Source organism: Mastigoproctus giganteus, chromosome 2 (assembly GCF_048544385.1).
Source record: "Mastigoproctus giganteus isolate SK-2022 chromosome 2, ASM4854438v1, whole genome shotgun sequence".
Taxonomy (NCBI): Eukaryota; Metazoa; Arthropoda; class Arachnida; order Uropygi; family Thelyphonidae; genus Mastigoproctus; species Mastigoproctus giganteus.
Window position 1 is genome coordinate 85,717,392 of NC_143576.1, and position 26,585 is coordinate 85,743,976.

Genomic DNA, 26,585 nt, shown 5'->3' on the forward strand with positions numbered 1-26,585 from the left:
GACGAGACAGTCGAATTCAGAATTTTCAAGAGTGTTGACTAAAATTGGAAATGGTGTTCAGTTAACTGACGATGGACAGGAACTTATCGAGTTGAGATTTATGAGCAAAGAAGAAGCGGATAATTTGTGTTCTGATGGTGTTCGTTTATATTTGAAAAATAAATCTGTGAACGATTATAACAATTCTGTGCTAAATTCGTCTTCAGATACCATTATGTCAATTGCTGAAGACATATATGTCAGGTGCAGAAATGCAGAATGTGAGTCTCATGTGCAACAAAAACTTCATAAAATGGCAGTATTAGACACCACTGGATTACCGGTATGAACTTCCTGTATTTGTTGGCAAACCATACTTGATAACCACTAATATTGACGTGTCTAATGGTCTGGCTAATGGAGCTTTAGGAAAATTGGCACATATTGAATATGACAAAAAGACTAATCGTATTAAACCTCTTTGTTTGAAATTTCCAGGATCACCTGCTGTGGATTGACTTGCTAGAACAGAGGCTCGGCGGTTTGCTACGGCTAGAGAAATCGATTAGAAGCCATACCAGTTGCAAGAAGAAGAAGAAGTACAAGTGTTTCTTTGAATAACAGCAGAATTATCTTGGCTAAACGAAATCATTTCCGTTTAGCCATAAATCTCAGGGAGGTACTTTCGATTCCATAGTTTATGAATACGAGAATATCACAAACAACAACTAGTTTATGTTGCATTATCTCAAGTTACCGATATCAATGATCTTTACATTATTGCTGCAAATGGAGAAAAGAAATTTTATCATGGACTGAGAAATGCTACATCCACTCTTGCACTTCAAGCTGAAATGACCAGGTTGTCAAGTAATCCTCTATTTATCATGAAGGTATTTTATAAGAGTTCATCAGTAAACGACAAGATCTTTCCATTCTAATGTTAAATTGTCAAAGTTTACATGCTCACAGTGATGATCTCACTGATGCAATTACACAACAATCCAATTTACTTCTACTTTCTGAAACATGGCTAAATAACAAAGAAGCATAACTTTGTTGTGTCATTCACTTCAAACGAGATCAACAAGCTGGCGGTGTAGCAGTTTATCATAAAAGAGAAAATCATACTTATGTTGTTACTTTTCATATGGAAGTGATTTATCAACAAATTGGTAGCAAATCCATGTATGTTAGACCTGTTGGAGACATTTGTGCAGCTGAATGCCTTCTTCTTGATGGTTAAACGATATTGTCAGTAGTCATTTATGTTTCACCTAACCAAAAGATTGGACATATTACTGAGTTGATCCATTTCATTTTACTTCCTTACACGATTGAAGCAGCTGCACTGCTACAACAATTTTATCACAAAAAATGCAACTGAATAACAATGATATTGAGTGGAGATTTCAACGTTAATTTTTCAGATACTCAATCCGAACTTTTGACTGATTTCTTAGAAAATAAATTTGGACTAATGTTAAATACTTCTAGATCTGTATTGACTACTAATCATGGAACTATAATTGATGCTGTGTTTCAAAGGCATTTACACTCTTTATGTATCATATTTTAGCTATCACAAATCCCATTGTAAGTAAATTACCTATGGAACATGTATTGCAACCTCAAATTCATGAAACTTTTGAAAAAAAATAAATGCTTTAAAATGTTAAACGTGTTCGGATTCTTTTCATACTAAACCCCTTTAACCTCGTCCAAGCGAAAGATGTTTTCACATAAAATAAAACATCTTTTGTGAGTACAGGGTACACATGCTGTTTTTTTACTGCATCATAGTATCCAATCAAATTGGTCATACAAGGTCTCCCCTTAATAAAGTCATGCTCAAATTATAACTGTACTCCCATCTAGATGATTCTACATTTCTTCTTTAACCAGTGACCCCATTATTTTCCTTAGAACAGAAGTTAGGCTAACAGGTCTGTGATTACTCATGTAACCCTTTGATTCCCTTTGAAAGCATTTAAGACAGCTGACATCTGCTTCCCTAAAGAATTCCTTTTGCACGAATTTAGATGCAAGATATCTATTCAGGCTGTCGACAGTTGAGCAGGTTTATCACAGTTAAACCATTGACATCAAGTGGATCAATGTAATTCTACCCCTTCCTTCTATTGTTAATATAAGTAAAGAAGTCTGCTTTTTTCTTGGCTTTCTTTGCTTCTCATCTGCCTTGGATTGCCCTAACCTCTTTCGTGACTTGATTGCAGACGAGATCATATCATACAAATGGCTGCCGTAGCCAAGTGGTCAGGTGCACGGGTGCATAAGTACACGTGCTTTGAGTGACTGGGGTTCAAGCCCTTGACTGCTAAATACGGTGCTGTTCCTTGTATTCTGTCTATCTTGTGAACTCCTCTAACCGTTTGGTTTCCCCGGAGTATAAACAGAAAATTTATTTATTTACTATATGCCAATGTAGATACCATAGACTAATGTAGACTACTTTATATTTACCACAGGCTATCATAGGCATATATGATCATTTTATAAATTGTTGCAATATGGTGGAATTAGGGGAGAAGTTATTACTGTGGATAAAGGTTTAGCTAAGATGTAGGAGACAAAGAGTGGTTATAAATGGCCACTGCTCTTTATGGACCAATGTGGTGATTGGACTTCCTCAGAGGTTGGTGTTGGGCCCCCTTACTGTTTTTAATGTTTATTAATTACATTGATGTAGGTATATCAAGTTTGATGTCTTAAGTTTTTTTGATGATGCAAAGGTAGGAACTGTAGTTACTGATAATTATCAGAGTACTTAAGGAGTATCTAGATAAATTAAGCATATGGGGTGTAATGGTAATTGAGATTTGATAAATATAAGGTATTGCATCCAAATGCAATATCTTATATTTTATTCCAGAATAACAGTAGCAGTAATTCCAGAATAACATACCAAACTCAAAGTAATGTTGTATGAAAAAGATCTAGGGGTATTGAACAGTCTGCTTTGAAATACTCTATGCAGTGCAAATAAACTCACTCAGCTCGTATAGTTCTGTCAATGAAGTAGGAAGAGAGATGATTGTTCCATTAAATAAGGCAATAGATAGATCCCATCTGGAATACTGTATACAGATTTGGATACCTCATTTTAGAAAGGACATAGGTTAGAAAGGTGCAAAGATGAGCAACAAGATTATTTGGGGGCACAAATGGATATTCTTTCCAAATAAAAGACTGGGATTCTGTAAGCTGTAGAATCTGGAAATGTATGGTGACCTAACTGAAATATGTAAGGCTTTATATGGGCAAAGTAAACTAAATGCCATGAGCATTTAGTTTACTTTGGGTAATAAAACTTTGGGTATCTATTATTAAGACAAAGTTCAGCAGGTAACAGGCCCCTTCCAAGTTGTCTTGCAAGCACAATTGGAGGAGATCCATAAACTTTAGTGCATTGAGTGTATAAATTGCATATAAAAATGTGGAATAAAGTGTTCATTTTTAATAAATTTTTGAGATATATTTTTTCTAATTTCTTAAACTTTTGTTTTTGTTTATAAGGCACAGATCAAGGTCAAGGTCTCCAGACAGCAAAACTTCATTACCAGATGAACTCAAGAAACATATAGAGTAGGTTTTTATTAATTATTAAGAATTTGTTACATTAACATTACAAGAAGTCTGTTCATTTTGAGTATTGCAACATTCAAAGTTTAATGTTTATTTCCATAAACATTAAATTCAGTACCGTTTTAGCTAAATTTTGCTATTTATTTATTGGTTATTTATTTGTTAACAGTCATTGGAACTTTGGCATAGTTATGGACATAGATATATAAGATTTACATGAAGCAATTTAATATATATACAGCACTCCCCGGCTTGCATAATACTCGACTTACGGAAATTCAACTTTAAGTTTTTGCCAGCCGGTGCAAACCTAAAAAAATCGTGGAAATGTATTTTGCATCCCATAGGAATAAATGGAGGTATCGAGAAAATATTGTAATGTTAATCCAATAACACATTGTTTTTTCGGTAATTTGTTCCAAGACCTCAGAAGTTGAAATTTTCGCTATATAACTAAGCTGTTTATCTCTCCAAATGGTAATTTTTATAATGGAAATTGCACTACACTTTCATCGTTATCATATTTTCCATTATAAGGATCAATTTTGAATGCCTTTGTGATATTTATTTAAAACACATTTCTGGTGGTCACTACCATAAAACAATAAAAACAAATTGCCCTTTCCAGTTTATTGGGCTTTTCTGTTAGCGCAATCTAATATAAATGGGTTGTAAACTCAACCGTATTACATTTGCAATAATAACGATAACTAAAATTGTTGGGTTTTTACATTATGGTAAAATGATTTCCCCTTCACTGAAATCTTCAGTCATATAAAAAACATAAATAAATTTTCAGAATCTTCTCTTCATTCCTATTTACTTATTACAATGGTGAATGGAAAAGGACTGACAGAAAGTGCTAGTGCTGGCAGTGCTAGGAAATGAAACAAAATCGATTTAGAAATGAAAATGATTAATTAAGAAGTACAAAGCAGGACAGTTTGTCATCTGTTGCATGGAATTAGGTCTCACCGCTTCAATAGTGAATTCTATTTTAAAGGACAAAAAGAACATGTTAAAGGATCAACGCATTTAAGATCAACAGTGAATACTATTTTAAAGGAGAGTGTGTGTATAAAATAACATATTAAAGGATCAACGCATTTAAGATCAACAGTGATCAAAAAACAGCGTTCAGGTGCTATATCAAAGATGGAAAGGCTATTAAGCTATTATTTTAGAATCTTCTCTTCATTCCTATTTACCTATTATGGTGAAGGGACCAACGTAATGTACAAGTGCTGGCAGTGCTAGGAAACAAAACAAAATTGATTTAGAAACGAAGATGATTAATTAAGAAGTACAAAGGACAAAGTTTGCCATCTATATCACGGGATTAGGTCTTGCTGCTTCAACAGTGAATACTATTTTAAAGGACAGTGCGCGTATAAAAGAACATGTTAAAGGATCAATGCATTTAAGATCAACAATGATCACAAAACAGTGTTTAGGTGCTATATATCGAAGATGGAAAAGCTATTAATAATATGGATGTAAAATCAGATTCAGAAGCAAGTGCACCTGATTCCAATGGCCATTCAAGCAAAAGCAAGAAGAATTTGTGATGACATTAAGGATAAGTATGGTGAACCCCAAGCCAAGTTCATGGCAAGCAATGGGTGGTTTAATAGGTTCAAGCATCACGCTGGTTTCCAAAACATTAAAATATGCAGTGAAGTTGCCAGTGCAGATTCTGCAGCTGCAGAGAAATTTTGTGATGTGTTGGGAAAAAAAAACCCCTTCTAAATCTGCACAGCCGTCAACTTCTGCAGCAGAAGTATGCTTATAAGCTGGAGAGTTAATTGTGGCAAGGATACTCCAAAGGTAAAACTTCCAGATATTATGCCTGTCTCCTCTCTCTTTATCTAATTTTTTGTAATTTTCACATTTTTGTAATTTTGTGCACATTTGTAATTTTTCCTGTGCAAGAGATAGAATAATTTATTCAATTTTTCTATTTCCATGTCCATTGAACATTTCTTTTTTTGCTTCAATCAAATTCAGCACACATAGTTGCGAGTGCTGCATAAAGCATTTAGGGAAATTCCTACTTACATAGAGTTCTGCATTACACAACCCTTACATAAGTCGGGGAGTGGCTGTATATATAAATTATTATATATGTGTTAAACCTATGATCTCTAGGCTATCTATAGATGTGATAGAAATAGTGAGTTCTCAGCCCATGGAGGAATAGTGATTCTTGTCCATCTTTTGACTTCTGTAGAAGTGGTGGCAATATGCTTTTAGCATTAGTAGAGGCACATGATACAAGAAAGCAAGCTTATGCAGCATCAGCCAAAAAAAAAAAAAAACTCTCCCATTTCACCCCTCTGTTCATTCCAAATACCTGTCCAACCCAACTTTAAATTTATTTAGGCTATCAACTTCCACAACAAAGGATGGAAGTCTGTTCCACCAACCAACTACCTGCTGGCTAGTTCTGCCTTGAACCTATTTAAGGTATCAACTTCTACAACGAAAGGAGGAAGTTTGTTCCACCAATCAACCACCTGCTGGCTAAAGGCAAACTTACGCACATCCATCCTACAACTATCTTTCCTCAATTTGAATTTATACCCTCTCAAGTGATTATTCTGAGCAAGAGGACGAATCCCATCAGCATTGAGCATGCTCAAGCCATTCAAGGCTTTATACACCTCAGTCAGATTACTACGCAGGTGCCTAGTCTCCAGACACTGTAATTTGTAAAACTTAAGCCTTTCTTCATAAGAGCAACCCTTTGTTCAATTCATTAATCTCGTTGCCCTTCTCTGTACTTGTTCCAACAGCTCTACATCCTTCTTAAAATGAGCCCTCCGACCTATATACAATACTCAAGGTGTGGCCTGACCATTGCCTTATTCAAGGGGATAATCACCTCCTTTTCCCTGCTAGAAAAATTCCTGTATATCATTGACAAGACACCATGAGCTACTCTTGCAGTCTGTCGACACTGCTCAGAAAACTTCATATTTGCCTGCACAATTACCCCCAGGTTTTTTTCATTCTCTACCACTGTCAGTGTAGTACCACAGAGTTGATACTTTACTCTGGGGTTACTGCTTCCCATATGTAGCACGTTACATTTGTCAATGTTAAATTTCATTTGCTATCTCTCAGCCCATCTGCTCAACTTTTCTAGATCCTGTTGCAGCAGTGTACTGTCATTAGTGTTCTTAACAACCCTGCCAACCTTCATATTGTCTGCAAACTTGGACATTAAGCTTGAAATACCATCATCAATATCATTTATAAATACAGAAAACAATAATGGACCCAAAACTGAACCTTGTGAGACTCCACTAATAACATTAGTCCACAATGAGCAGTGACCATTGATTACTACTCTGTCTTCTCCTACTCAACCATCCCTTTATCCGTAGCAGCAATTTGCCTTCAATGCCACACTACTCCAATTTGTTCAGCAGTCTTCCATGTGCAACAGTATCAAAAGCTTTCTAAGATCCAAATATATGATATAAAGTTATTTCCTGCATCCAGTTCCTTTGTGACCACATCATAGTATCCAATCAAATTGGTTAGGCAAGACTTTCCCTTAACAAAACCATGCTGTGTCCGAGCTATAACTGAAGTCTTGTCTAGATGATTCTGCAGTGCTCTTCTTTTACCAGTTGCTCCATTAATTTTCCTGGAACAGAAGTTAAAGTAACAGTTCTATAATTACTTGTCACCTTTGATCCTCCTTTGTGAATTGGGGTCACATTTGCACATCTCCAGTCCAATTCCAGTTCTGCATTCCTTATATCTGTGTGACACCATGCCTCTGATATCCCAACAATATCTGCCTTTGATGTTTAGAGCTATACCTCAAATTCATCAATTTTATTTACCAAAGTGCTAGCATTGGTGTATATGCAAGTATACATGCACCTGTTCCTATTCTTAGCTATCCTAACACAACCCATGTGTTTACTTGTACCGCAGTGACTCCCAGCAGTCTCTGAAATATCCTGCATCTTGTTTTCCAGGGTGCTGCTCATTCCAATAGAAGCAGTGCAAGAATCACTTGCACCTCTGCCAGTGGCTACCATTAATCTATTAGTCCTTGTATCCCTCCAAGCTAGCAGTTTTCTGACCCACCTAAAACTGCCTTGATAGCTTCAGCAAATATTCTTGCACCCTTTCTATTTAAGTGTATCCCATCCCTGTAGAAGCAGTTTCTCCTGTTAACATGTACAGACCAGGCTGAAAAAAGTTCTACCCCTTGAGCCTTGCACAATCCTTCTAGGGCCAAATTGATCGACAAGGCTCTCATCATATACTCCCTCCTATTGTGTCTGGGCAGAATTGCAGATACTTTCAAATTCAACCCTAATTCACGCCCTTTTTTCAATAGTGACCTGTGCTTGTTAAGTAATTCCACCAGTCTCCTACTCTTAATATCATTAGTGCCAATGTGTGCAACAATATCACCATTTGTGCCCTTAAAAGATGATATCCACTATACAACGTCATCAACCTTTGCCCCTGGCAGACATACTCTGGTATGTAAAAAGATTTACATAACCATGTTTACATACCCTGGTATGTATATAAAATGGTATGTAAAAAGGATTTTTACATACCATTTTCCCCGTTTCCCTGACAATAGAGTCACCAACAACTTCTAGTTCCTGTGGGACCAGTGCATTCTGCCTTGGGAGGTTGTTGCTGTGTTACGTGATAATCAAGTGCAAGCTCTGACGTTGATGTGGGCAGCTGAGAGTTTGATGGGCCCCTCAATTTAGATCCTACGAGGGCATCCACCCTGTCCTTCAAGCTCTGATATAGGCTCATACAACGCTGAGTTTTCACCTCATTTCCTCACACTCCTTACATCACGCACACACAAAGACACAAAGCTTTAACTGGCATTACACTTAGTCTTGCTTCTCTCTCTCTCTCTCTCTCTCTCTCTCTCAACACACTCAGTGATCCATGCTGTACAAATAATCTTGAATAATGAATAAATCAAGTAAACTCTCTCCATTTTGCTTACTACTTGAGGATTACAGGTCATCCTCTACTGTGGAGGTCTCCATTCATGAACAAGAGAAAAAGATTAATAGAATTTCTGCTGGATGCCTATTACCTAATGCTACTAAATTCTGGAGCACATACTGGTATCCATTTGCCTACATATGGCTGCTATAGATCTTTCAGTTTGTTCACCTTCCATATATTGAGTTGTCAGTTGTTGTTGCTGCACTTAACAGTGATCACTGTGTTACAGCTAGTACCCACATCATCATTAGGGGATGAAAGGGTGATTATGTGGTATGCTGAAAGCATCTATGATGATTGAAAGAAAGTAGAGAATAATAAGATCATTGCAGAATTCATATCTAAGAACTATTTCTGGATCATTTTAGATTGGGAAAAATAATATGTAAATAATTCTATGGCTTAGTAACTAATGATGAGATGCCTTAAATTTTTCAAACAGACTATTTTAAAAAATAGTACCTTAGTTCAGTGGTTTTCAGTCTGTTTTTCACAGACTGAAAACCACCCTTCCTATTTCACCCATCCATTTGCTCCAAAAGTTTGTCTAGTTTTTCTTTGAATTTATTTAATCTATCAACTTTCACAAGGAGAGATGGAAGTTTGTTCCAGCAAACAACCATCCGCTGACTAAAGGCAAATTTCCGCACATCTATTCCGCAATTGTCTTTCAACAATTCGAATTTATGCCCCCTCAAGTGCATAATCTGAGCAAGAGGAAGAATTCTTGGTAAGAGCAACCCTTTGTTTCACTCACCAATCTTGTTGCCCTTCTCTGCACTTGTTCCAGGAACTCTACATCTTTCTTAAAATTAGGTCTCCAGACCTGGATGCCATACTGAAGGTGTGCCCTTATCCCTGCTAGCAGTATTCCTGTATATCATTGACAAGACCCCATAGGCTGTTCTGGCAGCCTGCATTGCTCAGAAAGCTTCATATCTGCCTACACAATTACCCCAGGCCCTTTTCATTCTCTTCCACTGTCAATGTAGTACACAGAGTTGATACGTTGCTCTGGGGTTGCTGTTTCCCATATGTAGTACTTTACATTTGTCAATGTTAAACTTCATTTGCCACCTCTCAGACCATCTGCCCAACTTTTCTAGATCCTGTTGCAGTAGCACACTGTCATTAACAACTCTGCCAACCTTCATATCCTCAGTAAACTTGGACATTAAGCTGGATATACTTTCATCAGTATCATTGATAAATATACAAAACAACAGTGGACCGAACACTGAACTCTGGGGGAACTCCACTAATAACATTAATCCACAAAGAGCAGTGTCCATTGACTACCACTCTCTTTGTTCTAACCCACCATTGTATCCATAGCAGCAACTTGCCCTTAATGCCACACTACTCCAATTTGTACAACAGTCTTTAATGTGCAACAATATCAAAATCTTTCCTGAAATCCAAGTATATGAGTGGGGGAAGGCATAGGGTGGTAATCAATGGGTGCTGCTCTTCGTGGACTAATGTTATTAGTGGAGTCCCACAGGGTTTGGTGTTGGGTTCACTGTTGTTTTGTATATTCATCAATGATATTGATGAAGGTATATCAGGCTTAGTGTCAAAGCTTGCAGATGATACAATGGTTGGCAGGGTTGTTAATGACAGTAATGGCAGTGTGCTACTGCAACAGGATCTAGAAAATTTGGGCAGATGGGCTGAGAAGTGGCAACAGAAGTTTAACATTGACAAATGCAAAGTACTGCATATGGGTAGAAGTAACCCCAGAGTAACATACCAACTGTGTGGAACTACACTTGAGGTGGTAGAAAATGAAAACGACCTGGGAGTAATTGTGCAGTCAGATATGAAGTTTTCTGAGCAATGCAGACAGGCTGCCAGAGCAGGTCATGAGGTTTTGTCAATGATATACAGGAATTTTGCTAGCAGGGAAAAGGAGGTGATTGTCCCTCTGTATAAGGCAATGGTCAGGCCACACCTTGAGTACTGCATACAAGTCTGGAGGCCTCATTTTAGGAAGCATGTAGATTTGCTTGAGCATGTATAGAGAAGAGCAACAAGATTGGTGAGGGGAATGAAGGGATCCTCTTACCAGGAGAGGCTTAAGTTCTGCAAATTGCAGTGGCTGGAGACTAGGCACCTGCAAGTTGATCTGATTGAGGTGTATAAGGCCTTGAATGGGTTGAGCAAGCTGAATTCTGATGGGATTCTTCCATGTTTTCAGATTATGAACCTAAGGGGGCATAAATTCAAATTTAGGAAGGACAGATGTAGAATAGATGTGCTGAAATTTGCCTTTAGCCAGCGGGTGGTTAATTGCTGGAACAAATTTCCATATATCGTTGTGGAAGTTGATAGGTTAAATAAATTTAAGGAGTAACTGGACAAACATTTAGGGGGAATTGTTTTGTAATTTTTTTTGGTTGATGCTGCATAAGCTCAGAAACTTGGTTTCTTGCGTCACATGCCATTACTACTACTATATGATATCAAAATTATTTTCTGCATTCAGTTCCTTTGCAATTTGCCACTTTCCTCTCAGTTATTGCAAAATCATTTATCTCCCTGATAAAGATTAATAAACTTCTGGCCTCCACTTCCTTACATAATTCTTCATATGTGAATGTAGATGCAAATTAATCATTGTTTGTCAGCTATCTGAGCAGGATCATCAACAGTCGAACCATCGATATCAAGTGGACCAATCTGATTCATCCTCTTCCTTCTAGAGTTAACATAAGTAAAGAAGTCTTTGTTGTCCCTCTTTGCCAATGATTTCTCATAATCTGTAATGATCTACAATCCATGGCAAAGTAGATATTGTTCTAGGATATTTAATTTCACAGGACAAGCAGTACAGATCTATTTAAACATATTCTAGAAAGTTCAATTTCTTATTGATTAAGAGACTCAAAACTCAGGTTCTGCAGTTAAAGGAGATTTGATGAGACAAAAATCATAAGTCACAACCTGAATGTGGTGAATTCTAAGGATTTTATCAAAGCTCTCTTTCTTTTTATTTTATTTATTTATTTATTTTTTTTGTTTGTATACTTAGTAGCCATTTTTTACAGGTCAGTTGTCCAAACACTATCCAGCAGTTTTCAAATATTTATGATATGCTGCAGATAACATAATATTCCTGTATTATATTTGGCAAAGTGTGTTCAAAAAACGACTTCAAAGGAACTGTTACTTAGGAAATTTCTTTCATCCTAGGAATATTGGCCTGTGAGGCAATATTCCTAGGAATCTTGGAATATTGGCCTGTTAGGCAATATTCCAATTATGATATCATCCTAGGAATATTGGCCTGTGAGGCAATATTCCTAGAATCAATATATTAATATTAGTAATAGTAAATGATGCAAAAGCAAGTTAAAGCAAAAGTAATAGCAGATTATAGCAAATAATAGCAAAAAGCAAAAGTAATAGCAAAAAGCAAAAGTAATAGCAAATGATGCAAAAGCATCAGCCAAAAAAAAAAAAAAAAAAGATTGCCGTGATCATTTGCCCACCCACCTTAAATTTATTAAAACTACCCACTTCCACAACACCAGGTGGAATTTTGTTCCAACAATTACTCTCTCTCTCTCTGTCTCTGTCTGTCTGTATATTATCTATATATATTATCTGTATATACATAAAGTATATTATCTATGCATTTTACTCAATTTACTTGCTCAATCCATTTAAAGCATTGCACACTTCAGTCATGTCTCCTTGGAGGTTCCTGGTTTCTAGATGGTGCAATTCACAGAGCCCCCAATTCTTTCTTGGGTTAGAATTTCAACAAATCTATCTTGATTTGTTGAAATGTACCTTCAGTCAGAGTGACTGATTGCTAGAATATATTTCTATCTAGTATTGTTAAAAGTAAATAGTTTCAATAAATATAAAGAATGATTAGACAAACTATTAGAAGAGATAACTGAAGTAGTTAACTTTTTTTTTTTAAAGTTGATGCTGTATAACCATGCTACCTTAAGAAGAGTTAAATGTTTCTTGTCAAGGAGTCTTTTTATTAGGATGTTTGTAGCAATACTGATCTGGAAAGAAAATTATTGAGGATTAACACTGCTATTCATCCATGCAATGAGTTATATAAATTTCAGTCTTTCCTATATATGATATCACAATTTATCATGCCCATTTATCTGTTTGATATAATTAAATCAATCTCAAAATCTTTATACAAGCTATACATGTTCTAAACTTTTGCCTACAGTTGGTTTTGGGGTTGAACATTAATCTGGGTAAATTGTAAATAAAAACAAAATATGGTTGTTGTTATTTGTTATTATTTGGTTTTTTAGGAGCATTAGCAACTAAGGCCATATTGCTCCGGGAATATGTGGTGGTCATTTCCTGACCTTTCCGCATCCTCCGTATTTGGTAGTGATGGGCTCGAACCCCGGTCTAATTAAGAAGTGTGTGCTACGCCTTCCCACCTGGCTATGAAGGCACCACAAAATATGGAGTAAATAACATAAACAACTATGATAACTATGGTGGGAAACAATTTAGGTATCAGTCCAATATACGGGCTTTGGGCCAAATAGATAGAATTTAAATAAAGAAGAATTCTTATAAAGTTAGCATAATCAAGTCACAGAGGAGGTTAGGCAGGCGAAGGCAGATTACAAGAAATCTTTGGCAAAGGGTGCTAAGAAAAACAGCAAGGATTTCTTTACTTATTTAAACTCTAAAAGGAAGGGGACGAATCTGATTGGTCCACTTGATATCGATGGTTCGACTGTTGATGGTCCTGCTCAGATAGCAAACAAACTGAATGAGTATTTTGCATCTACATTCACACATGAGGACTTATTAAGGTTTGAAAATGCCACAAGGTTATCAAATTGTAACAGGGTGCTTAATGATTTTTTAATAACTGAGAACAAAGTGGAGGAGAAATTGTTGAAGTTAAACATAAGAAAGGCACCTAAGGTGGATGGGATATATCCAGTTATATTAAAGGCGGTGGCAAAGGAAGTAAGCAAACCCTTTGCCATAATTATGAGAGCATCCTTGGACTCAGATGTCCACGGACAGGAGATGTGCAAATGTATCCCCAATTCACAAAGGGGGATCCAAGGGTGACACGAGTTATTACAGACCAGGTAGTTTAACTTCTGTTCTGGGTAAAATAATGGAGTCACTGGTTAAAGTTGTATTGCAGGATCATCTAGACAAGACTGCAGCAATAATTCAGACACAGCATGGGTTTGTTAAGGGAAAGTCTTGTCTGAAAAATTTGATTGGTTATTATGATGTGGTTACAAAGGAACTGGATGCAAAAAATAATTTTGATATCATATACTTGGATTTCAGGAAAGCTTTTGACACTGTTGTGCATGGAAGACTACTGTACAAATTGGAGCAGAATGGTATTAAGGGTAAGTTGCTACAATGGAAAAAAGGATGATTAAGTGGGAGAAGACAGAGGGTGGTAACCAATGGATGCTGCTCTTCGTGGACTAATGTTATTAGTGGAGTCCCATAGGGTTCAGTGTTCGGTGCACTGTTTTTTTTGTATATTTATCAATGATTTTGATGAAGGTATATCAGGCTTAGTATCGAAGTTTGCAGATGATACAAAGGTTGGCAGGGTTGTTAATGATAGTAATGGCAGTGTGTTACTGCAACAGGATCTAGAAAATTTGGGCAGATGGGCTGAGAAGTGGCAACTGAAGTTTAACATTGAAAAATGCAAAGTACTGCATATGGGTAGAAGTAACCTCAGAGAAAAGCACCAACTGTGTGGTATTACAATTAAGGAGGTAGAAAATGAAAAAGACCTGGCAGTAATTGCACAGTCAGATATGAAGTTTTCTGAGCAGTGGAGATAGGCTGCCAGGGCAAGTCATGGGGTGTTGTCAATGATATACAGGAATTTTGTTAGCAGGGAAAAGGAGGTGATTGTCCCTCTGTATAAGGCAGTGGTCGGGCCATGCCTTGAGTTCTGTGTACAGGTCTGGAGGCCTCATTTTAGGAAGGATGTAGATTTGCTTGAGCATGTACAGAGAAGAAGGGCAACAAGATTGGTGAGGGGAATGAAGGGAGCCTCTTACCAGGAGAGGCTTAATTCTGCAAATTGCAGCAGCTGGAGACTAAGCACCTGCGAGGTGATCTGATTGAGATGTATAAGGCCTTGAATGGGTTGAGCACGCTGAATTCTGATGGGATTCTTCCACTTGTTCAGATTATGAACCTAAGGGGGCATAAATTGAAATTGAGGAAAGACAGATGTAGAATAGGTGCGGAAATTTGCCCTTAGCCAGTGGGTGGTTAATTGCTGGAACAAACTTCCATCTGTCGTTGTGGAAGTTGATAGGTTAAATAAATTTAAGGAGGAACTGGACAAATATTTAGAGGTGATTGTTTTGTAATTTTTTTTTTTTTTTTGGCTGATGCTGCATAAGCTCATACACCTGCTTTCTTGCATCACATGCCATTACTACTACTAATCAATATTGCATACTTTACTAATTCCTTTCCAAACATGAGAAGGAAGATAGTTAAATGTGCTGTGACAAGGTTAATGTGCCCTCTAAGTTAACTCTTCCTCAGTATGAAAAAAAATAATAATAAAATAAAATAATGAATAAATAAAATAAAATTCATGATCCCTATTTGAGCATATATATATATATAGATATACACAAATAGGCCTATATACATACATACATACATACACACACACACACACAATAGAGTATGCGTAAATTAATTTTTAAGTAAAAAAGAAACATTTAAATTTGAATAATTTCAGAAAATTGCAAAATTGAAATCTTATGCTAGTTAAAATAAATATTGATACATAATCAGGTATTTCATTAGGGGACTACACTTAGCATTAGCATTAGTAGAGGCATATGATGCAAGAAAGCAAGCTTATTCAGCATCAGCCAAAAAAAAAAAAAAAAAAAAAAAAAAACCCACTCCCATTTCACCCCTCCGTTCATTCAAAATACCTGTCCAGTTGAGCTTTAAATTTGTTTAGGCTATCAACTTCAACAACAAGTGACGGAAGTCTGTTCCACCAACCAACCACCCGCTGGCTAAAGGCAAATTTCCGCACATCTATCCGACATCCGGCCTTCCTCAATTTGAATTTATGCCCTCTGAGATGATTATTCTGAGAAAGATGAAGAATCCCATTGGCATTGAGCATGCTCAAACCATTCAAAGCCTTATACACCTCTATCAGATCACCTCGCCGGTGCCTAGTCTCCAGACTCTGTAATTTGCAAAACTTAAGCCTTTCTTCGTAAGAGCAACCCTTTGTTCCATTCACTAATCTTGTTCCCCTTCTCTGTAACCGTTCCAGCAGCTCTAGATCCTTCTTGAAATGAGGCCTCCAGACCTGTATACAGTACTCAAGATGTGGCCTAACCATTGCCTTATACAAGGGAATAATCACCTCCTTATCCCTGCTAGGAAAATTCCTGTATATCATTGACAAGACACCATGAGCTACTCTTGCAGCTCGTCTGCACTGCTCAGAGAACTTCATATCTGCCTGCACAATTACCCCCACTTGATCATGTATCAAAACCTGCGTTTCTATGCTTATCCATATGTGTGGAAGAAAAGGAAATTTAAAAATAAGTGAGAGTCAATAGGAGGGTAAATTGGCAGAACTTCTACAAAAATATGGACAAGGTAGTCCCAACACAGTGTATGTTGTAAAACATAAGTGAAATTAATTTCTTATATTTAACAACATACACTGTTTGGACAACCTTTTCCATATTTTCGTGGAAGTTCCGCTGCTTTGCCCTCCAATTTGCTCTCACTTAATTTTAAATTTCCTTTTCTTCCACAAGTATGGATAAGTATAGAAATGCAGCTTTTGATACATGATCAGGTGTAGCCCCCCCCTGATGAAATACATGATCATGTATCAATATTTATTTTTAGCTAGCATCAGATTTTAATTCCTCCCCCCCACATTTTGGACCTATAACCAAACTATCCCACCCTTATCTGATACTTGCTATTATTTCATATATTAAACTAATCATTTTTGGTTTACAGCTCCCTGCTCTCTAATTGGCTATCCAATTCAGCCTATAATTTTATTTAATTCATTATATCATATAAGATATTCACATTCTTTCTCTCTTTCTTTCTGCCTTCAATATTTCCTATTTCAACTATCCTTCTCTTATTAGTTTTGGCATTTTGTGTAATTTAATACAGTCCATTCCAGTTATTTGGGACACATCGGGACTAGTGCATTTTGGCCTGATTAAGCGGCTGACCCAATTATCTGAAGTTTTACATAAATAGTTAAAAATATAATGTAACCCCCCCCCCCTTTACAATTGATTCACTGTACAATCAAATCACGTTACGACGAACTCACCATAGTAAAGTACTGTTCACTATACGATGTGTAGTAAGCGCTGGTCATTGTGATCACGTTTGTGAATTGAATTTTAATTCTATTAAACAGCGATTCTAATTAGCAAAAATAGGAGGAATATTATGCACAGGCTATAAAAACAAAGATATATTTAAGCACAAATTTATCCTTTATTACCTTACCAATTAAAAAAATTAAATGATACCTGAAAATCGGAAGAATATACATGTTAATCGGAATAATTAATACGTACTGCAATATGTACATACTAACTAGTTGACATTTCTGTTCACTGAAATTTGTGGGGGGGGGTAAAATTTGAAACAGTAAAAAGATAAGCAATCAATAACAAAGAACACAGCACACACAAATTGCAAGTAATACAATATGCACGAGTGAGAATGGAGTAACGAGTTACAAAGCTTTAAAAATAGGAATGAAGAGAAGATCTGAAAATTAATTTTTTTATATGAGTGAAGATTTCATGGAAGTGTAAACACATTTCACCATAGTGACAAATGGGCCTGGAGTACTGGGGTCCATAGTTTAACAGATATTTATTTAAAGTATACCCAGTAAAATAAAATAAAATAAAATATTTCCAGAAGCTTTCGGAACTCGTGTCCCTTTCTCAACTGACAGAATTTTTAAATACATTACAAGCAAACTGTGGCACGTTACTCATTCGTCATTGTTGTAGCACGGACGTGTGCTGCCTTGCGCCAGTGATCATCCATCAATAAAACGGTTGTCTCCAGGATTGGATGTATGCGCATGCCTTTCTGGCGATTTAATGCCTTAGGGTTGTTCATTATGTTTAGTGACTCTAGCCATAGGCGGTGGCGAAAGTGTCGCGCGTGGTCCACTATCTCAAAGTCGCGCTTGGGGTCAAGATCGTGGTTGGTAGCCCAAAAATGTTCTGCAAGCGCGGACTGGTCAGTTTCGGCAAGCCGGATTGCTCTGTCGTGTTCCGTGAGGCGATCCTGGAGACGTCTCGATGTCTCACCTACGTAGCAACTGTTACAGGCCCTACAGGTGATACGGTACACTACATTGCTGCGTAAGACAGGTGTGACAGGGGTCTTCACACTGGAGACAAGTGAACGTAGGTTCCTACCTGGTAATTGTACACATTTTATGTTGTAACTTCTCAGGATCTTCGAGATACGTCCTGACACTCCTGGATAATACGGAATGTAGGCGGATGATATGCCGACTTGCTTCGGAGGTCTTGGGTTGGAAGTAAGTTCTTGTGCCTGTAACAAGCATCTGTTTAGTACATGGGATGGATAACCGCATCTGGTTAAGTCCGCCTTCACACGGGAGATCTCGTTACGTCTAATTGTGTCGGTGCTGGAATGGCTCCAGGCCCTGGAGAACAGGGTGCGGGCAGTGCTACTGAGATGGCTTGGAGCGTGGCCGGACCCGTAGTTGGTGAATTGACCGCACCACATGGGTTTGCGGTATACTGAGGTCTCTAGATGTGGGCCTACGCGATGCACTAGCACGTCCAGAAACGGGAGCGAACCGTCCACCTCTGATTCTACGGTAAACTTGATGAAATTGGATAGAGAGTTGAGGTATTCTAGTAGTACCGTTTCAGAACCACGTGGTATTATGGTAAAAATATCGTCGACATATCTACACCACGTTGTAATAGGTGTAGGTGGGTTCTGGTGTATCTGCTTCTCCAGATCTTCCATGGCGATGTTAGCTACTACGGAACTGACAGGGGCACCCATAGCAGTGCCATGTACTTGTTTGTAGAGTGAGTCTTCAAAGGTGAAGATGCTGCTAGAGAGGCATAGGTTGAGGGCGGTACAGATGTCATCAGTGGATAGTGACGTCCTGGATTGGAGGCTTAAGTCGCTCTCAAGGAGCCTTCTGGCGCAGTGCACGGCCTGTTGGACGGGAATCGAGGTGAATAAAGAAACCACGTCAAATGATGCCATGACAGAGTTATCAGGGATTGAAATGTCCTTAATGGTGTTAATGAATTCACTGCTGTTTTTAACGGTGTGAGATGTATTACCTATAAGAGGCGAGAGGAGGCTCGCGATGTGTTTGGACAGTTCATACGTTGGGGCACTGCAGCAAGACACTATAGGTCTGAGAGGAATACCCGGTTTATGGATCTTTGGTAATCCGTAGAATTGTGGTAGTTGGCAGCCAGTAGCACGCAGAAGATGGTGAGTCGCGGTCGGGATCTTCTTATCTTTAAGCCATGCGTGGACAAGTTTATTAACATTTGCTTCCAGACGTTTCAAGACTTTAACGGGAGGATCAGGTAGAGGTTCATATACGTTAGGATCGAGTAATAGGGCCAAGGCTTTCTCTCGGTAGGCTGATCGGTCCAGCACAACAGTCCGGCGCCCTTTATCAGCAGACTCACTCTACAAACAAGTACATGGCACTGCTATGGGTGCCCCTGTCAGTTCCGTAGTAGCTAACATCGCCATGGAAGATCTGGAGAAGCAGATACACCAGAACCCACCTACACCTATTACAACGTGGTGTAGATATGTCGACGATATTTTTACCATAATACCACGTGGTTCTGAAACGGTACTACTAGAATACCTCAACTCTCTATCCAATTTCATCAAGTTTACCGTAGAATCAGAGGTGGACGGTTCGCTCCCGTTTCTGGACGTGCTAGTGCATCGCGTAGGCCCACATCTAGAGACCTCAGTATACCGCAAACCCATGTGGTGCGGTCAATTCACCAACTACGGGTCCGGCCACGCTCCAAGCCATCTCAGTAGCACTGCCCGCACCCTGTTCTCCAGGGCCTGGAGCCATTCCAGCACCGACACAATTAGACGTAACGAGATCTCCCGTGTGAAGGCGGACTTAACCAGATGCGGTTATCCATCCCATGTACTAAACAGATGCTTGTTACAGGCACAAGAACTTACTTCCAACCCAAGACCTCCGAAGCAAGTCGGCATATCATCCGCCTACATTCCGTATTATCCAGGAGTGTCAGGACGTATCTCGAAGATCCTGAGAAGTTACAACATAAAATGTGTACAATTACCAGGTAGGAACCTACGTTCACTTGTCTCCAGTGTGAAGACCCCTGTCACACCTGTCTTACGCAGCAATGTAGTGTACCGTATCACCTGTAGGGCCTGTAACAGTTGCTACGTAGGTGAGACATCGAGACGTCTCCAGGATCGCCTCACGGAACACGACAGAGCAATCCGGCTTGCCGAAACTGACCAGTCCGCGCTTGCAGAACATTTTTGGGCTACCAACCACGATCTTGACCCCAAGCGCGACTTTGAGATAGTGGACCACGCGCGACACTTTCGCCACCGCCTATGGCTAGAGTCACTAAACATAATGAACAACCCTAAGGCATTAAATCGCCAGAAAGGCATGCGCATACATCCAATCCTGGAGACAACCGTTTTATTGATGGATGATCACTGGCGCAAGGCAGCACACGTCCGTGCTACAACAATGACGAATGAGTAACGTGCCACAGTTTGCTTGTAATGTATTTAAAAATTCTGTCAGTTGAGAAAGGGACACGAGTTCCGAAAGCTTCTGGAAATATTTTATTTTATTTTATTTTACTGGGTATACTTTAAATAAATATCTGTTAAACTATGGACCCCAGTACTCCAGGCCCATTTGTCACTATTCGATCACTTTATGGCCATAATACCTACAACGATTGTGCACAGTTGCAAAAGTGCTTCCTCTCAATAGCTCGCTACAGGCAACATTTACGCTTCGCCCACAGATGCAAAAGCAATCGAATTATACCTAAAGGGTTCCGATACAAAGCCCCGTTCCACAACTCTCATATGGATCGTGCCTGCTTTAACTTCAGCCTGCGCACGTTAAATTTATGGATATCCCATCTCCACCGTGAAATCAGGAACGCTGACTACAACAAGTCCAGACTGTTACAACACATACAAGGTAAGGTCTCGCCTATTGTATTTACAAACCTTATACATACCATCTGCCATCGGGCTAGTCAGACCTCGGATACCTACCGTTTACGCCAACAGCGCAAGTTCATAAACTTGAGCATAGAAACTAACTCCTTAAAGACGAACACTCGTTCAGACGACACGACTTCTTTCGTCTTGAATCTAAGTAACAAACAACTGTCCAATGAGCAGCTGAGTGTTTTATCAAACGGTATGAAATTCGCCGTTATACCATCGAAACCTCCCATCACACAGCTCGCTATGGGCATAGAAGCCAGTATTACCAACCTTCCCGAAGAAACTGCCAACGAGATCCGATTCAAGACTGCCGCAGTCCTCCGCAACACTCGAAAAACGTGCTCAAACCTCAACCACCGCCAACGTGCCGCCCTGTCATCTATAAGAAAAGACAACTCCATCGTTGTACTTCCTGCTGATAAAGGGCGCCGGACTGTTGTGCTGGACCGATCAGCCTACCGAGAGAAAGCCTTGGCCCTATTACTCGATCCTAACGTATATGAACCTCTACCTGATCCTCCCGTTAAAGTCTTGAAACGTCTGGAAGCAAATGTTAATAAACTTGTCCACGCATGGCTTAAAGATAAGAAGATCCCGACCGCGACTCACCATCTTCTGCGTGCTACTGGCTGCCAACTACCACAATTCTACGGATTACCAAAGATCCATAAACCGGGTATTCCTCTCAGACCTATAGTGTCTTGCTGCAGTGCCCCAACGTATGAACTGTCCAAACACATCGCGAGCCTCCTCTCGCCTCTTATAGGTAATACATCTCACACCGTTAAAAACAGCAGTGAATTCATTAACACCATTAAGGACATTTCAATCCCTGATAACTCTGTCATGGCATCATTTGACGTGGTTTCTTTATTCACCTCGATTCCCGTCCAACAGGCCGTGCACTGCGCCAGAAGGCTCCTTGAGAGCGACTTAAGCCTCCAATCCAGGACGTCACTATCCACTGATGACATCTGTACCGCCCTCAACCTATGCCTCTCTAGCAGCATCTTCACCTTTGAAGACTCACTCTACAAACAAGTACATGGCACTGCTATGGGTGCCCCTGTCAGTTCCGTAGTAGCTAACATCGCCATGGAAGATCTGGAGAAGCAGATACACCAGAACCCACCTACACCTATTACAACGTGGTGTAGATATGTCGACGATATTTTTACCATAATACCACGTGGTTCTGAAACGGTACTACTAGAATACCTCAACTCTCTATCCAATTTCATCAAGTTTACCGTAGAATCAGAGGTGGACGGTTCGCTCCCGTTTCTGGACGTGCTAGTGCATCGCGTAGGCCCACATCTAGAGACCTCAGTATACCGCAAACCCATGTGGTGCGGTCAATTCACCAACTACGGGTCCGGCCACGCTCCAAGCCATCTCAGTAGCACTGCCCGCACCCTGTTCTCCAGGGCCTGGAGCCATTCCAGCACCGACACAATTAGACGTAACGAGATCTCCCGTGTGAAGGCGGACTTAACCAGATGCGGTTATCCATCCCATGTACTAAACAGATGCTTGTTACAGGCACAAGAACTTACTTCCAACCCAAGACCTCCGAAGCAAGTCGGCATATCATCCGCCTACATTCCGTATTATCCAGGAGTGTCAGGACGTATCTCGAAGATCCTGAGAAGTTACAACATAAAATGTGTACAATTACCAGGTAGGAACCTACGTTCACTTGTCTCCAGTGTGAAGACCCCTGTCACACCTGTCTTACGCAGCAATGTAGTGTACCGTATCACCTGTAGGGCCTGTAACAGTTGCTACGTAGGTGAGACATCGAGACGTCTCCAGGATCGCCTCACGGAACACGACAGAGCAATCCGGCTTGCCGAAACTGACCAGTCCGCGCTTGCAGAACATTTTTGGGCTACCAACCACGATCTTGACCCCAAGCGCGACTTTGAGATAGTGGACCACGCGCGACACTTTCGCCACCGCCTATGGCTAGAGTCACTAAACATAATGAACAACCCTAAGGCATTAAATCGCCAGAAAGGCATGCGCATACATCCAATCCTGGAGACAACCGTTTTATTGATGGATGATCACTGGCGCAAGGCAGCACACGTCCGTGCTACAACAATGACGAATGAGTAACGTGCCACAGTTTGCTTGTAATGTATTTAAAAATTCTGTCAGTTGAGAAAGGGACACGAGTTCCGAAAGCTTCTGGAAATATTTTATTTTATTTTATTTTACTGGGTATACTTTAAATAAATATCTGTTAAACTATGGACCCCAGTACTCCAGGCCCATTTGTCACTATTCGATCACTTTATGGCCATAATACCTACAACGATTGTGCACAGTTGCAAAAGTGCTTCCTCTCAATAGCTCGCTACAGGCAACATTTACGCTTCGCCCACAGATGCAAAAGCAATCGAATTATACCTAAAGGGTTCCGATACAAAGCCCCGTTCCACAACTCTCATATGGATCGTGCCTGCTTTAACTTCAGCCTGCGCACGTTAAATTTATGGATATCCCATCTCCACCGTGAAATCAGGAACGCTGACTACAACAAGTCCAGACTGTTACAACACATACAAGGTAAGGTCTCGCCTATTGTATTTACAAACCTTATACATACCATCTGCCATCGGGCTAGTCAGACCTCGGATACCTACCGTTTACGCCAACAGCGCAAGTTCATAAACTTGAGCATAGAAACTAACTCCTTAAAGACGAACACTCGTTCAGACGACACGACTTCTTTCGTCTTGAATCTAAGTAACAAACAACTGTCCAATGAGCAGCTGAGTGTTTTATCAAACGGTATGAAATTCGCCGTTATACCATCGAAACCTCCCATCACACAGCTCGCTATGGGCATAGAAGCCAGTATTACCAACCTTCCCGAAGAAACTGCCAACGAGATCCGATTCAAGACTGCCGCAGTCCTCCGCAACACTCGAAAAACGTGCTCAAACCTCAACCACCGCCAACGTGCCGCCCTGTCATCTATAAGAAAAGACAACTCCATCGTTGTACTTCCTGCTGATAAAGGGCGCCGGACTGTTGTGCTGGACCGATCAGCCTACCGAGAGAAAGCCTTGGCCCTATTACTCGATCCTAACGTATATGAACCTCTACCTGATCCTCCCGTTAAAGTCTTGAAACGTCTGGAAGCAAATGTTAATAAACTTGTCCACGCATGGCTTAAAGATAAGAAGATCCCGACCGCGACTCACCATCTTCTGCGTGCTACTGGCTGCCAACTACCACAATTCTACGGATTACCAAAGATCCATAAACCGGGTATTCCTCTCAGACCTATAGTGTCTTGCTGCAGTGCCCCAACGTATGAACTGTCCAAACACATCGCGAGCCTCCTCTCGCCTCTTATAGGTAATACATCTCACACCGTTAAAAACAGCAGTGAATTCATTAACACCATTAAGGACATTTCAATCCCTGATAACTCTGTCATGGCATCATTTGACGTGGTTTCTTTATTCACCTCGATTCCCGTCCAACAGGCCGTGCACTGCGCCAGAAGGCTCCTTGAGAGCGACTTAAGCCTCCAATCCAGGACGTCACTATCCACTGATGACATCTGTACCGCCCTCAACCTATGCCTCTCTAGCAGCATCTTCACCTTTGAAGACTCACTCTACAAACAAGTACATGGCACTGCTATGGGTGCCCCTGTCAGTTCCGTAGTAGCTAACATCGCCATGGAAGATCTGGAGAAGCAGATACACCAGAACCCACCTACACCTATTACAACGTGGTGTAGATATGTCGACGATATTTTTACCATAATACCACGTGGTTCTGAAACGGTACTACTAGAATACCTCAACTCTCTATCCAATTTCATCAAGTTTACCGTAGAATCAGAGGTGGACGGTTCGCTCCCGTTTCTGGACGTGCTAGTGCATCGCGTAGGCCCACATCTAGAGACCTCAGTATACCGCAAACCCATGTGGTGCGGTCAATTCACCAACTACGGGTCCGGCCACGCTCCAAGCCATCTCAGTAGCACTGCTCGCACCCTGTTCTCCAGGGCCTGGAGCCATTCCAGCACCGACACAATTAGACGTAACGAGATCTCCCGTGTGAAGGCGGACTTAACCAGATGCGGTTATCCATCCCATGTACTAAACAGATGCTTGTTACAGGCACAAGAACTTACTTCCAACCCAAGACCTCCGAAGCAAGTCGGCATATCATCCGCCTACATTCCGTATTATCCAGGAGTGTCAGGACGTATCTCGAAGATCCTGAGAAGTTACAACATAAAATGTGTACAATTACCAGGTAGGAACCTACGTTCACTTGTCTCCAGTGTGAAGACCCCTGTCACACCTGTCTTACGCAGCAATGTAGTGTACCGTATCACCTGTAGGGCCTGTAACAGTTGCTACGTAGGTGAGACATCGAGACGTCTCCAGGATCGCCTCACGGAACACGACAGAGCAATCCGGCTTGCCGAAACTGACCAGTCCGCGCTTGCAGAACATTTTTGGGCTACCAACCACGATCTTGACCCCAAGCGCGACTTTGAGATAGTGGACCACGCGCGACACTTTCGCCACCGCCTATGGCTAGAGTCACTAAACATAATGAACAACCCTAAGGCATTAAATCGCCAGAAAGGCATGCGCATACATCCAATCCTGGAGACAACCGTTTTATTGATGGATGATCACTGGCGCAAGGCAGCACACGTCCGTGCTACAACAATGACGAATGAGTAACGTGCCACAGTTTGCTTGTAATGTATTTAAAAATTCTGTCAGTTGAGAAAGGGACACGAGTTCCGAAAGCTTCTGGAAATATTTTATTTTATTTTATTTTACTGGGTATACTTTAAATAAATATCTGTTAAACATTTCACCATAATAACCCACAGAATTCCAGCTGTCGGTATTATCGCAAATTCAGTAAGATCGAGTTGACTGTCTGTGAAAAGCCCAATAAACAGGTGACTGCTAATTGTTTTTATTGTTTTATGGTTGTGACCTCCAGAATTTCGACCGAACCATGTGGTACCGTCGGAGACAATCATAGGGTAATCTCCAGTGCTGCAGTCTCCTGCCCCACAGCATGCTGTTCCAATTAAGCGAAGTAAACCCTGGCTATTTTCTCCATTGGTTTCTGTTTTTTAAGATTTGCCCCAAATAAATGGCTGCCCCGATTAACCGGTGTCCCAGATAACCAGAGTCCACTATATATATATATATATATATATATATATACATACACACTTTATACTTTTCAATGAACAATCTTTCAGTCATCTGCTGTTAACAAAAATCTGAACCATACTAATGCAGCCTCATTTCTACAATCAAATTTTGTGACTCTCTAGTTATATTGGAATCCCTGGAAGTGAAAGTACAGATTCTAATGCCAAAAATGCTGTCAATCCCATCTTACCTCTCTTAACAGTTCCATAGACTGATTATAAATCTGTTATTAAGCTGCCATGTAAAAAGTAGTGTAATCACTGTGAAGAACAAAGACAACAAATAAACCATTTCAAATCAAACAAGAACCTGAATAATTGATATCTAGTTTTCATATTGAAAAGAAAGAAAAAAAAAGTTAGTCTAATTCACACAAGAATAAAAGCAGGTTGCTGTTTAGCCTAAATGTTTCGCTAATTAAAAAAATCTATTTCCAAAAAAATTTTGAAAATT

At 39.9% G+C, this 26,585-nt stretch overlaps 1 protein-coding gene across 1 annotated transcript in view; it reads left to right on the forward strand.

The window, feature by feature from the left end:
* The window catches only part of LOC150089386 (uncharacterized), a 323,259-nt gene that overhangs the window by 56,092 nt on the left and 240,582 nt on the right, over positions 1-26,585 (forward strand). The window contains exon 4 of the mRNA XM_090368558.1: positions 3,517-3,585. Within this exon, the coding sequence (XP_090224684.1) occupies positions 3,517-3,585 (69 nt within the window). The remainder of the gene's footprint in view (positions 1-3,516; positions 3,586-26,585) is intronic.